The sequence below is a fragment of the Periplaneta americana genome, chromosome 16 (assembly GCF_040183065.1).
Source record: "Periplaneta americana isolate PAMFEO1 chromosome 16, P.americana_PAMFEO1_priV1, whole genome shotgun sequence".
Classification (NCBI taxonomy): domain Eukaryota; kingdom Metazoa; phylum Arthropoda; class Insecta; order Blattodea; family Blattidae; genus Periplaneta; species Periplaneta americana.
This window is the reverse complement of record NC_091132.1, coordinates 111,300,812-111,316,833: the sequence shown is the minus strand read 5'-3', so window position 1 is coordinate 111,316,833 and position 16,022 is coordinate 111,300,812. Positions and strand designations below refer to the sequence as shown.

Below are 16,022 nucleotides of genomic sequence, written 5' to 3'. Positions count from 1 at the left end.
GTTTTAGTGTTTAATGACTATTTTTTAAGAACTTCTAAGACGATGGTATCAGGGTCAATAACAATATATTACCTTAATTTAATTACTGGCATAGTACTGCATTTATATTTATGTTATGTTATGGTACCAGTACTCTAGATTTCGCACATCTTACAGTCTTCATAACATTTTAAAATATAGACATAATATATTTTTAATTACCAATAAATAGAAATGAAAACAATTTTCATCTGAACTCTTGTGAGAAGATATTAATCAGGCTTTGACATTTCCAGACTTTCTTTTTAAATTATGACATTTAACATAAGCAATAAACGAGCTATTATCATAATGTACTGACACTTCTTTCTCATATTCCTGAAAAAAAAAAAAAACTTTACTATGCTTATATTATAACGTACCTAACTACATATTCAAAAGAGCAAATAAAAAGAATAAAATATGAGACATATAGTCTATTTGACTCACGCACGCACACACACACACACATTTTTTTCATTTCAGCTAGGGTAATGCGTAGATTTCTTTTTAATCAAATGCTAATCTGCTAGGGAGTGAGCAGTAACATATAGCAGATATTATAAAATATTCATTCAATGCCTATACCTATTTTAAAGACTCCTATTTTATGTAGGTATGGAATTTTCATGAGCATGGAAATTGGGAGCTTGCATCTACTAGCAACAATAACTGGAAGAAATTAGTTCTGCCTGCAAATGCCCGCACCATACGCAAGGCAAAGGCGGCCATCCAGAGACTCAAAGTACGAGGAGGTCAGAAAAAACTTCCAATTGTTTTCAAATGACAGGTTATTACCAGTTACAGGCCTTTAAAAAATTAATTCTAGGAATACCGGTAAATAAATATTGCAAGTTTACTGGAATACTAAGATTTATTGATAAGATAATACACACATACTATAAAATGCAAAACTTAGTGTAGCATGTGAAAAAAAGAAACAACTTAAGTAAGTCAAATTTTTAATTATGTTTGTTAATATTATTGTGGAACCACCATCAGGGATTAGTCTTTTTATAGCCTACTGTTTTATCTTTCAAGAATAAAATTTAAAACTATTCATTGTATGTATGTATGTATGTATTTATTTACACTACAAGTGGGCAAGCACCCGGTGGCAGTGGTATACACAATATAAACAATACACAATTACTACTACTTATTACTATTACTACTACTACTTCTTACTACTACTACTACTACTACTACTACTACTACTACTACTACTACTACTACTACTACTACTACTTACTACTACTACTACTACTACTACTACTTATTACTACTACTGCTACTTATTACTACTACTACTACTTATTACTACTACTACTACTTATTACTACTACTACTACTACTACTACTACTACTACTTATTACTACTACTACTACTACTATTACTACTACTGTTGCTGCTGCTGCAGCGGCGGTGGTGGTGGTGGTGGTGGTGGTGGTGGTGGTGGTGATGGTGGTGGTGGTAAAAGTAAATTTTTTTATTGTTTCAGCAACCAATATATACCACGCTATGAAGATATCTACGCATATAGCCTTCTTAGGCAAAGACATGACAAATGGGACAGAAGAAACAATGAGACTTGAACCTATAATCATCTTCTTAACTGATGGCGAACCAACAAAGGGTCCGGGAGATTTAGACAAAATCATCATTGACACTACTACTTGGAATAGGAAGTCAAAAGCATCTATATTTACGTTGGCACTTGGAGAATCAGCAAATCTAGAATTTCTCAAGAAGTTGTCCCTGCGCAATTCTGGATATGCACTTAAAATATACGAGGCAACAGACACAGCATTGCAACTCAGGGAATTCTACCAACAAGTAGCATCTCCACTTGCTGCTGATGTTTTATTTACTTATCAGCCAGACCAGGTACATGTCTTTAGTAATCGATCAAGAAAATCAAATCAAATATGCTATATTCATAGATGAATAAAATTACCATAGCTTTAATACATGATATTAATCCTCATCACAACACATGTATTGTCAGATGTCTGATACTCAATATGTTTCCTACACATTATGTGTTCATTTTCCAATACAATTATATGAGAAGATAAAACAATTTTCATACAGAGTGATTCACTAGGATTTACCACCACTTACAGAGCTTATTTCTGAAGACATTTTAAGCAAAAAATATCAAATGAACATGGTTCCTATTCTCAATATTTTCAGAGTTACACTAATTTAAATTTGTTTGTAAAATACGTTTTTTCTTGTAATCCAAATTTGTAAACGAGTTTTCACTCACACTGATAAAATTAACAACTTATACAAATTATGCATGATCAATCACAAACACAAGTCAAAATAATTGTAAAAAAAATGTAAGTGAAAGCTGGTTATCCTCCCCCAACAAGGAAAGAAATAAGTAGTACACTGTTAAATTTCATCTTTGAAGAAGAAATATCAAAACTGTGAAATACTGTTTTTTTTTTTAATTCATCGTTAACTCCCTAGCATCTTGTAGTGCTTTCTGGATGGGATTACTTTTGTCAATAATGTGACGTTGAAACATACATTCAGGTTTCTGTCCGGTGACAGTCCTGATACATGTGTTTTATTGTTTTGACAACTGGTTAATTAATAACCCAGCATACTCGCAATTACACAAATTTCCGGACTCTAGGGAAAGTTTCTTATTCAAGGAAAATTCACCCAGAGCCGAGTCCAAAAATCGAAGCCAGAACCTACATATCTGGAAGCCAGCAGAATTGCTCCACAGTTTTAAATGCAGAGTTAGTGGCATTAAACTGTGCAACTTGATCATCCAGATTCTCTTTTATAGTAAATTTAACCAACTTATTTTTATGACTCTTCCACTCATATACTGTCACCTTTGGAATAAAGAGAGCTTCGAATCTTACAGTCATTGTCAAAGACAAGTTTTTGGATATAATAACACAACCACTAGACCACGGAGGCAGTCGAGTAAAGTCGAGTAATATAGTTGACTACGAAACTATATGGAAGATAAAATGTTCACGGTGAGCAAATTGTGTGTGTAAGAATAGAGATAAAAAAAAAAGTAAGTTCCTATTCACATAGTTGACACCTGCAGCAATTCACATATTGCTGGTAATAATTTAACATCATTAAAAATTGTGAGGAAGAAAAAAAAGTTTAAAGTGAAGTCTGTTGTTAAAGATAATGCAGCAAATGTAATCAAAATACGCTAAATATTGAAACAGATCTGGGAAGGATTTTGATCTTATGAAATGAATTTTACAATTCATTTTGAGGATTTTTTTCAGATAAGTCGTAGTAAATTCAATTAAATGGTTTTATTATTTTCAGTCTATGACTTACCATACAAATATTCACGGAGTAGTTCCTTTATATTACATATTTGTTGTTTGAATTAACGTTTTCATCGCGCCTGCGACATCATCAGATACATTCTTACATTATCCAATATGTTAACCTCATTTTCAATATGCTTGACCATAGTAAATATCAAATATCAATAGAACAAAGGTTAAAAGTTAAAATTAAAAGGTACAAAGTAAAAATATATGCAACATCATATCACATAATATCTGCATTTAGCTTTAAACTAATAATATATTTTCTTCTTTTAGATACCATTGAATTTTTCTTCACAATTCCAAGGCACAATAGTATTTATAAATTACCTCCATATAATAACGTAAGTTTATTAGCATGTACTCATAACATTTACCGTATCTTAATTTACTTAAAACATTCAAATTCCTAAATTCGTTCTTATAACGCTACGGTACTTATATCAATACATTTTTTAAACTTCACATTATACAACAAATATTTTATAATATTTTATTGTTAATCTACATAGATATTTATATAAAAAATTTTCTCTTTCAGTATTGAAAACTTTTGAAAATATTCCACTAATACTACACTATCTCCTCTAAATAGAAGATAATTTCCAAAGAATTACAAAATAATTTAATTAATTTATACACCGACGGATCCTTGATCTCCAGAGAACAAGGTGCCGGTGCAGGTGTTATGTGCTGTCTCTTCTCACTTTATAGATCTCTTGGATATGGAACAACAAGTTTTGATGGAGAAATCGTTGCAATAAGTGAAGTCTCAGGAATCTTCTATGCCACATCAATAAATTTAAGAATGCAGTTATACTGTCAGACTCTAAAGCAGCTATTCTATCAATAGTCTCTAAACACACACCTTCATCTCAAACAGCAGAAATAACTAAAATGCTCTCTCAATTAATATCACCCAATAAAAGAATTGTATTCCAATGGATACCATCCCATTGTGAAATCCTGGGAAACGAGAAAGCAGATGCTTTAGCAAAGAAGGGCAGCACTGCTACTTACAGACCTGTTACTAAGTCTACGTATTACTCTGTGAAAAGATTTATTAAATCTACATACTTAGACTTCAACAAACAAAATTTGATAACTCAATCCCAAGGGAAAAAATGGAACTCTCTGCATCCTAATCCGAAGTTAATTCTCAATTTACCACGAAAATCGTCTGTAGCTGCATTTAGATTGGCAACAGGCCATGATTGTTTGGCCAAACACCTGCGTAGAATTGGAATATATCAGTTCCCTAACTGCCCATTGTGCAATTCAAACCAAGAAATGGATTCGGAACACCTCAAAATCTGTGCTTCAGTGGCTGACCATGATAATATCTTTGAAAAATATTGGAATGCAAGAGGTCAAATGAATTTATTGTCAAACACCTGGCATTAGAAAACAACAACAATATATTTCAATTTACTCAGTCTAATAATGATTAAATACTTGTAACGTTACATTATATAATAATTGCATTTAACTTTAATCTAATAATATATTTTCTTCTTCTAGATACCACTGAATTGTCTTTCACAATTCAGGGCACAATAACATTTACAAAATTTCTTCCATACAATAACATAAGTTTATTCGCATATAATTTATAATATTTTATTGTTAACCTACATAGATACTTATACAAAAAAAAAAAATCACTATTTCAGTATTGTAAACTTTTGAAAATATTCCACTAATACTACACTACCTCTTCTAAATAGAAGGTAATTTCCAAAGAACTGCAATTAAAGAATTATGTAAACCCATCTGTACATCATTTAATTAAACCATGTTTATTTAATTTAATATACTTATAGAAATTTGACTAAAAATACTTCGATTTCTGCCCATAATTTTAAAATCGAAACACATACAAAATACTTATAAGAGTTTCATTTTTCAGCATTAAAAACTTCTGCAGGTACTTCAATATTACACCACTGCTTCCTAATAGAAGACAACATCTAATTACACACAGATATTTATGTAAGTTTAAATTGTACATTTAATTTTAATTAAATGTTGTTTAATTCAATACTGGATAATATTTCTTCTAATTTAAATAACATTTCAACATCGGCTTATAATTCCAAATATCAACCTTACCATACAAACATATGAGAGCAACCATACATTCAACTATAAAACAACACCACACTAAAACACTAATTAACGAACATGGATACGATATGTAACATAATCTATACATTTCACATCTTGTAATCCAAAATTGTAAACGAGTTTTCACTCACACTGATAAAATTAACAACTTTTACAAATTATGCATGATCAATCACAAACACAAGTCAAAATAATTGTAAAAAAAATGTAAGTGAAAGCTCGTAGCACATATTTTAAATATTTTTACTTTGTATCTTTTCATTTTAACTTTTAACCTTTCTTTCATTGTTATTTGATACTCACTATGTTCAAGCACATAGGGTGATTCACGAGAATTGACCACCACTTACGGAGCTTATTTCCGAATTTCTTACAATTTGTAGGTTTGTTTTCTTTTTTCTTGACGAGATAAAATAATGACTTTTGTGGTTACTTTGTATATAAAGCTGCAAATAAATTATTGTATTTCTAAATAAAAATCATCTTTTTATTGTGAAAATGACATTAAAAAGTAAATAAAAATAAAAGATTAAGTACTTCTTTCTCTTCTGACAAATTACTATTCAGTCCATAACCCACTTATTGTTCTCAGCTCTTCAATTGGTACTACACACATTACAACTTTCCTCTCTTTCAGATTGAGATGATGTCTTTGACTCAGCACAGTTTTGTTAATTTCTACTCTGGATCTGAGCTAGTAGTCTCTGGACGACTAACAGACGCAACTCCTGGGCAAGAGCTGAGTTATGCAGTGACAGGAAGAACTCCAGATGGAACAATGTACTTTGAACCTGAACAAGCAACGGTGGTAGACCATGGTTTTATAGAACGATTGTGGGCATATCTCAGCATACAACAATTGCTGGATGAAGAGAAAATAAGTTATGGAACCAATTCGGAAACAAGTAAACGACAAGCAGTCGAACTTGCACTGAAGGTAAAAATAAGAATCTCACAGAAATGAGTTAAGTTGTAATTAAACAGTGATAATAAGTATAATAGCCAAAGCAATTAAATTAAGCCCTACGTTAGTCCACTGCCGTTGAGTAACGGTTAGTGTGTCTGACCGTAAAACGAGCAGGTCCGGGTTCAAATCCTGGTTGGAACAAGTTACCTGGTTGGGGGTTTTTCCTTAACCAACTAAAGCAGAATTGCTGGATAACTTTCGGCATTGGATCTCGGACTCATTTCCCCATCATTAATACACATATCATCATCATCATTAGGGCTAGGATTTTGATGACCTATAAATCATAAAAAAAGTCCTAAAAACAATGCATTTATGATGTAAAAATCTTTTAAAAATGCCCTTAAAAATTTATCTTACATTCTAAAATTGGCTTAGTAGGAAAGGGAGTTTTCTGCTACTTAATATTTGGACTAGTAATTAAATTAAATTCTAGTACCAATATTTATGTTTATTTAATTTTACGTACTTTTTTTTCTAAGTGGTACACTTTAATTAATTATTTTACCTGATGTAGTTTCCATGTAGTCCATCACAAGGCCACTCTTATACGGAATTAGCAAGTATAGAGGAGTCTATATTGAAAGGATGGTTGGACTGATCCATTACATGGGGTGTACTACATTAAAAGGGCAATATTTGTGTTGAAAAACGATTAAAATATTATAAAAAATAATGGGTATTAGCCACCGGCATAGCTCGGTTGGTTAAGGCGCTTGCCTGCAAATCCGGAGTTGCGCTCGGGCGCAGGTTCGATTCCCGCTTGGGCTGATTATCTGGTTGGATTTTTTCCGAGGTTTTTCCCAACCGTAAGGCAAATGTCAGGTAATCTATGGCGAATCCTCGGCCTCATCTCACCAAATATCATATCACTATCACCAACTCCATCGACGCTAAATAACCTCGTAGTTGGTACAGCGTCGTTAAATAACCAAGTATAAAATAAAGGGTATTAATGGACAAAATATGTAGACAAAATATCAAAGGAAATAAACATTATTTTATATTAATAATGAGGATTTGTGGCCAAAATTAAATGAAAATGCCTCAAAAATGTCCAAATAACACAAAAGATGCTCTTATGAGTTGAAACAGGCAAAAATGCAAAAAAAAAAATGCCCTAACAAATATGTCTTAAAACATTCAGCTCATCACATAACATATAAATACTAAAGCGGCTATGTTTCTGGCTTACTAGAAAAAAGATGCAATTTCATCAAAATCCTAGCCCTAATCATCACCATCCATACCATAGCTGGGTTAAGTTCACGGTGCGGCACGCTATACTTGCACAAGAGCATGGCCGTTCAGCTCCCAATCATTCACAGAACAGAAGTGCTAAGAACAATAAGCCTTTGGGTCCCTCCTTCGTACAAGAGAAAGAAAAAAAAAACCCTACTTTTGTGTATGAATTTTGTTACATTCCATAGAGCATGTGGTATGCAAAAAAATTAAATGACATTGCTGAATTAAAAATATAATAATTCAGCAGAAATTTAACACAATTCAAAATAAACTTTCTAAATTAATGTTGTTAATATAATTATTACAGATATAAACAAATAAAAGTTGTGTTGTTTTCTGAGTAGCATATAGATTTGTTTTAAATTAAATATAATGTTTCGAACTATTAAAATATAAGTGACCAGTACAGTTTTGTATTAATCACGTAAATAATGATTAATTTCTCCGCCACTACAATTGAATTTAGGAATAAGAAAGAATATTTTGAGAAAAATTATTGCAGTAGATTTTAACTGAATCATCAAATTGTATTTGTTAGTTTTTTCAAACACCTGTTATTACTTTAGTGAGAGTATAGCCTATATCATTGAATTCAGACTAGTTAATAATGCATATGAATGTAATTGTATTGTATTGTATTTATTAACATTCCATGATATTCATACATTGCTTAACAGCTAGAATATGGAACCAGTCAAAAAATTTAATACCGTACTATTATAAAGTCTTAATGTATAGTCACAGTCTAGATCAAATATATACAGACGAGATTTACAATATAGTCTACTAGTACAACACATAGTTTTAGTATCAATTTCATGAAGAGTTATTGAATGTCATGAATTCACCTACAGAATAGAAGGCGTGAGAAATTAGGTACATCTTTAATTTGGCCCTAAATAATCTTATGTTTTGAGTTTCATTTTTTATATCGATAGGGAGGCTATTAAAAATTTTTACTGCCATATAACACACTCCTTTTGATAGCATGATATACTTGCCGATGGAGTATGAAAGTCATTTTTTTGACGTGTAATATTACTCGTTTAGAAGAAATTGCTGTAACCCTACATAGACAGACAGACAGACATATATATTGAGAACATATATTTCAGTGAAAATCTAAAATCGATTCTTTGCAACATTACAATACTTTCTCTTTATACTTCGTACAATGAGAAAGTAAAATTGAATTGGACTTGTGGTCTCAGTCATGGAGTAAAAGATAATATTTGTATGCAACTGCATAATGATGTGCACCTAAGGGAGGAATTCAAAATTTTCAGACGTCAAATACTCAATAATAAATGTATGAATAGAATCATAATTATTTAAAGATTTTTTTTTTCTGTTTCTTTCAGTATTCATTTGTAACACCCGTGACATCACTTGTTGTGGTGATACCTAGTGGCAGTAACGAAAGAGTAGGATCAGAACGCGAAGAATTAGTTTCAGGAATACCAAAAGGTAACATCCTAATGTGAAAAAAAAAAAATCCTCTTAGAAGTCCTGCATGATCTTAATTTAATGTACTTAACTAATATTTAGAGCATTAAGTACCTACCTACTGCATTTGGATGTAAGTAATTCTGTCCTCGTATACAAACTACCTTCTTCTTCTTTTCTCCCTGCCCACCTGTTCCTATCATTCCAGTCTCCTGTCTTCCATTACAGTTCTGACATGGGTTTTTCATTTCAATCTTGGTCTTCCATGTTTATTCTTTCCTGGTGGTGACCAGTGAAAAATATTTTTGAGCCATCTTTCATTCCTCATTCTTTGCATATGGCCATACCATTTAAGATTTGTTATTTTCCATTCTTTTTATAATGGATGTATTACCGGTAATTTTCATTTCGCTCCAAAGTATATCATTTCTAATTTTATCTTGTCGTGTCTTGTAAACTTGTCCTCATATAAATGAAATAAGTATAATAATCCTTCAATAACTGTCTTATTAATCTAATAAATAATACAAAAATTACATTAGGTCATTACACAATTAAACACGACTAGCACTTTCGCCAATTAATGGCATCTTCAGGTCTATTAGCATATAATAATGCTTTGAGCATAAAGACAAATGGCAAGGTAATAAGATATGATGAATTGCATGATGTGAAATTGAAGGAGATTGATTAAAAACAGTATTACATGAACAGGGGCGTATTTTGCGGGCTACTGGGGCTACCGGTAGCCCAAGGAAATTACAAAAGAAATAGTTTATAATATAACATAATGAAATAATTTTGTATTATTAGTTTTACCATAGTAATTAAAATTAAAGTAATTGTTAGATATATTTTGTGTAATAATAGGGTCAGCGGTAGCCCAAACCCTTTAACCAGTATACGCCACTGTACATGAATAACTGTACAAACACAGAATAATGTGGTACCGGTAATAATCATAATTTTTTTGCGTCGTGATGACTGCTTCAATATTTTTACCCATTTTAACTCTGTTATCTTCATACTCCTACGTTGCACACATGTTCGTTTAGCTTTCTATTAAATGCATGGATTCTGTATTTTAACATTTTGACTCTATATGAAGTTTAATCACTACAACCACTACGTCTTTAAATGATTATTACACCACATTATTCTGTGCTTTTACAGTTATTCACGTAATACTGTTTTTAATCAATCTCCTTCAATTTCACATCATGTAATTCATCATATCTTATTATCTTGCCATTTGTCTTTATGCTCAAAGCATTATTATATGCTAATAGACCTGAAGATGCCATTAATTGGCGAAAGTGCTAGTCGTGTTTAATTGTGTAATGACCTAATGTAATTTTTGTATTATTTATTAGATTAATAAGACAGTTATTGGAGGATTATTATACTTATTTCATTTATATGCTAACTTGTCGGACCAATATGCCTCTTAAAAATTGTCCTCAAATAGTCAAATTTGACAGTCCTAATATTATTTCATTGTTGATCAGTTAAAGTTCAAGTTTTATTTCCGTATAATAAAATATTCTGTATAATACCTACCAGTACTCTGATAAATTTTAATTTTGGTTTCTTTTGTAATATTTTTGTTCCAAGTTATTCCATGTAGGCTTTTTTTGTCAAAACAATATTTAAAAGACTCACACTTTCTAATTTTTCCCATTTCAATGAGTAGTTCATTTTCATCCTTTCCCATGCATAGATAGGCCTATATAATCTGTTGTTTGTAAATTAATATTCAAACTCCATTTTGTATATTCTTCTATTAGTTTATTCAACATGAAGGCCATATCTTCTTCATCTCCTGCAAATAAAACCTGGTCGTCTACAATTAACAGGGAATGTAATATTGTTGTTGTTTAGTCAGCTGCCCGAAGACAGGTTTGAACCTTAATAAGTAACACCAATAAGGCATCACTCATGAGGCAACTAGGTCAGGAGATACTTTATACTACTTGCTATATGTTTCCATTGAATTATGGTAATAACTTCATTTTAACCCTTGTTTTCTACAGTTTTAGTAAATGGCGCTAGGCCCACTATGGTCCCGAACCCTTCAATTAGGGTCTATATTACCAATTCTTCTGTATGGTTGTGAAACTTGGACTGTAACTTTGAGAGAGGAACAGAGGTTAAGGGTGTTTGAGATTAAGGTGCTTAGGAATATATTTGGGGCTGAGAGGAATGAAGTTACAGGAGAATGGAGAAATTTACAGAAAGCAGTACTGCACGCATTGTATTCTTCACATAACATAATTAAGAATTAAATCCAGACGTTTCTGAGATCGGCATGTAGCATGTATGGGCGAATCCAGAAATGCATATAGAGTGTTAGTTGGGAGGCCAGAGGGAATCATACCTTTGGGGAGGCCAAGATGTACATGGGAGGATTATATTAAAATGGATATGAGGGAGGTGGTAGAGACTGGATTAATCTTGCTCAGGATAAGGACCGATGACAGGCTTATGTGAGGACAGCAATGAATCTCCAGGTTCTTTAAAAGCCATTTGTGTGTATGTACAATAGCAACTCTTTTATTGGCATATACATGTAAACATATAATGTAATTATGAATAAGAAAATTTAAGTAATTGATTAACTAGCGAACTTACTCGTGTTAATTATGTAAGTCTGTGCGGCTTACAGCTGTTTCGGTGCTTCATCACACCATCCTCAGAGCCTACTTAGATCTCGGCGTCATCTCGAACTTCTCTGCCCGTTATGTGGGTGCGTGTGATTGTTGAAAAATGTTGAAAAGTGGAGTCAAATAGTGTGTGTGTACTGAAATTGATCTGTGTGTTGAGAATTTGATTGGGGTGTGTTTTAGTGTGTTTGTATATTTCCTACTGTTCTAGTGTGTTGAGTTTTTGGTTCTTGGGTTGTATGTGTAGGATTTCCATGTCCGCATTTATGTTATTGTATGTATGGTTAGCATTGGTTATGTGATCGGCGTATGTAGATGTATTTTGTCCTCTGGTTATTGCTTTAATGTGTTCTTTGTAGCGTGTTTGGAATGATCTGCCTGTCTGTCCAATGTAGAACGTGTCGCAACTATTACATGTGAGTTTGTACACCTGTGTGGTCGTATTTATTTGTTTGTGTTTTTTGTGTGTTGAGATGTCTTTGTAGTGTGTTTTCTGTTCTGTATGCTATGTTGTATTTCTGCTTTCTGAATGAAGTTGCGACAAGTTCTACATTAGACAGACGGGCAGATCATTCCAAACACGCTACAAAGAACACATTAAAGCAATAACCAGAGGACACAATACATCTACATACGCCGATCACATAACCAATGCTAACCATACATACAATAACATAAATGCGGACATGAAAATCCTACACATACAACCCAAGAACTAAAAACTCAACAAACTAGAACAATACGAAATATACAAACACACTAAAACACACCCCGATCAAATTCTCAACACACAGATCAATTTCAGTACACACACACTATTTGACTCCACTTTTCAACACCTTTCAACAATCAATTGCACCCACATAATAGGCAGAGAAGTTCGAGACGACGCCGAGATCTAGTAGGCTCTGAGGATGGTGTGATGAAGCACCGAAACAGCTGTAAGCCGCACAGACTTACATAATTAACACGAATAAGTCCGCTAGTTAATCAATTACTTACATTCAAGTGTTAAAAGTAGTGTACGCAAGATTCAAAATGGAAGAAAATTTAACAGAGATGAGTGTTTGACGAGATGAGGCTAAGATGCAAATCTTTTATTCACAGTGGCCGAAAATTCATTCAACGCACATAGTTATGAAGCCTATGATGACGACGATTACAACGATAATCACATGTATACGGATATCAATAGGCACAGTGCTTCAAGAAGAATTTCTGCATTTGCAACAGTACAATTATTACAAATACTTATCATGAAATTGATTTAATTGTCTTTAAGTTAAAACTGACTAAATGTCATATTTTATCATATTTTATTTATAAATAAAACGCTGAGTGTAACTTTTACCATGAAAAATGATTGTCTTTTATTTTTAAGCGGCCAGCAATCGTAAATTAGGATGTTTTGTTGTTCCCATTTCCTTATCCAGAAACAGCATCTTTAAATTCAACTTCCCCTCAAAAATTTTGCATTTACGAAAGTATCAACACTTTATCTTTTCAATTAATATATAATAATAATAATAATAATAATAATAATAATAATAATAATAATAATAATAATAATAATGATGATGATGATAATAACAACAACAACAACAATAATAATAATAATAATAATAATAATAATAATGATTTATTTAACCTAGCAGAGTTAAGGCCATACGGCCTTCTCTAACACTCAACCAGGAGTAAAACTGCGTTACAAAAACACTACAAATTTACAAAGTACAATACAATTTTACACACAAAACTGAATAAGATAATGATAACAAAATGTAAACAACAAGTAAGTAGAAATCAGACATAATATATAACATACAGAAAGAAAGAAAAAAGCATAATAAAATGTGAACAGCAGATCAAAATAAATGAGACATATAAAGTATAAAAAATAAGACAATTATTGATAATAATAATAATAATAATAATAATAATAATAATAATCATACTTAATAATAATGATAAAAAATAAGAATAGTAATAGTAATAATAATAATAATAATAATAATAATAATAATAATAATAATAGTAATAATAATAATAATAATAGTAATAATAATAATAATAATAAAAATAATAGGGGTAATAAAATAGTGCAGTACAAAGCATACAATGAATACAATATTTTTAAGTACAAACAGTAAGGAAAATTATGATTATATATAGCTCAACTTATCATATTATAGATATACCATTATCGGAAAATATGAAAACAAAAATATAAAATAAGTTAAATATCACTAGAACATAAAAAAAATGTGAATACGTGGAAACATGCAATACAACACTTGTCATAATAGTAAGTTACTCGTCATAAGATAATTTTCTAACTTGGATTTGAAAGATTTCAATGTTCGGCAGCCCTTGACTTCAGGCGGCAGAGAGTTCCAGTGACAAGAGGTAGCAACAGTGAAAGATGAGGAATACAGAGATGATGTGTGAAGTGGAATTTCTAGCGTGTTATAGCATTGTGATCGAGTATTAATATTATAATAATACATTATAATATATATAATCCATGGCACTACAGCCCTTTAAGTGACCCGACATATCAGCCAGCTGCTGACCTTGTGATCGCATACTTTCCACCACGGATGATCATCCAACCAGATTCAGTGTCGTGTGGTCCCTCCAGCTGTTATAACTGGCTTTTGTAATCGTACTTTGCTATTTATTTAGCTCCCCAAGTGCATCACGATGCTGGATGTGCACTGGTCTCATAAATTGGCCGAAATTTCATGACAGAATTTCTTTCCCCATGAGGACTCAAACCAGCGCGCATTCCATAACACAAGTCCTAGGTGGATGCCTTACACCAGTGGTTCCCAAACTTTTCGAAGGCGCGACCCACTTTTGGGCGAAACTGTCTTTTGCAAACTCTCCCCTCCCTCTGTAAATGGCTCCAGGGAAACTTACTTTCTAGGGGACCCTCGTAATTGCGCTCGAGTGGGCAACATTTGTATAATCACTTGTTTTGACACTATTAACATGGTTGAAGAAAAAAATTAACTTTCTACCTGCTCCCATGAGAATGTTTGCTTGTAATTAGGTAAACATTGGCTTTCTCCTATATCGACGGAGCATAGTACCATGAAGCCATGGCGCAGAACTTATTTCTCGAATGGTAGCTCTAGAAGTAAACAGGTAAGCAGTGGCGGCTCGTGAACTTGCGGATTGGGGGAGCTGCAGTAGATTTTGGTACATACAAATTTCACTTCTTGATATCATTACTAATAAGTATAGGACAAAAATAAATGCACTACATATCGAAAAATAAAACTTCCTGACTTAGTTGGGAGATGTCTGTGGCATCATTTGCCATAATCGCTAAAAGAAACCAATGCCATCGATTTCAGTCTGAATTTCAGATCGGCAGACACTCAACATGCAATCTACCAGTTCATCCTGAATTGTTTTAGAATTATCTTTAAACAGTGGCATGTTCCAAATGATTTTTGAGAGACTTGTTTAGATTACTCACGAAATACACCAGAGTTCTTCGAATCGTTTTTTCATCATGTCCCCTAAGGGGAAGTTCATACAATCAATATTTTTAAAAATAATTTCACGATTTTTCTTCATTTCTTGATTATGTTTGAGAATTTTTGTTCTGTTCATTTCACTTAGTTGCGCAGCAATATTAGTTTTTCCTAACATAGCCAATGAAACAACATTTTTCAGATGAGATTGCGAAGATTCGTGCTTTTTAATTTTTAGGGGCAAATGTCCTAAATCTGTCACACCATTCCTAGTCTATGCAGTATCACCAGCGAAGAGGAGGCAAGGAAAACAAAATACAGCATTTTTTTTTTGTTCACATCCACGTAACCACAAATGCTTAGCGTAAATTTCATTGTTATACTTCCTTACATATATGCACTATTTCGGCTGGATGAAGCTTGAGTAAGATTTAAATCGGGTAACGGACGACCCTATAATTTCACTTCATTACATCAATCTCCGCGAGGGAAAGTTGAGAAAAATAAAATTAATATTCTGTAATTCACACACACTCATGCTTGCACATTTGCACTGTTTAAGTTACGGTACTAAAACGTCACACCAAAGCAACATTCAGATATACTGATGGTCAACAATGTTCTAAAACTGGAAAAGAAGGCTCTTTCGTATTTTACGTGCTATATTAAAAGGATTCTACTCGTGCAATCATTTTGAGTTAAGGCAAATCCTAAGATTCTACTGGAGGCTGGATATATACGTAA

The 16,022-nt window shown here is 32.4% G+C and overlaps 1 protein-coding gene across 1 annotated transcript in view; it reads left to right on the top strand.

The window, feature by feature from the left end:
- Positions 1-13,153, top strand: part of LOC138691071 (inter-alpha-trypsin inhibitor heavy chain H4-like) — a 65,503-nt gene extending 52,350 nt beyond the window's left edge. Inside the window, exons 7-11 of the mRNA XM_069812758.1 lie at positions 635-773; positions 1,521-1,906; positions 6,110-6,409; positions 9,046-9,151; positions 12,901-13,153. Coding sequence (XP_069668859.1) covers positions 635-773; positions 1,521-1,906; positions 6,110-6,409; positions 9,046-9,151; positions 12,901-13,064 — 1,095 coding nt within the window. The 3' untranslated portion in view covers positions 13,065-13,153. The remainder of the gene's footprint in view (positions 1-634; positions 774-1,520; positions 1,907-6,109; positions 6,410-9,045; positions 9,152-12,900) is intronic.
- Positions 13,154-16,022: the final 2,869 nt, after the last annotated feature.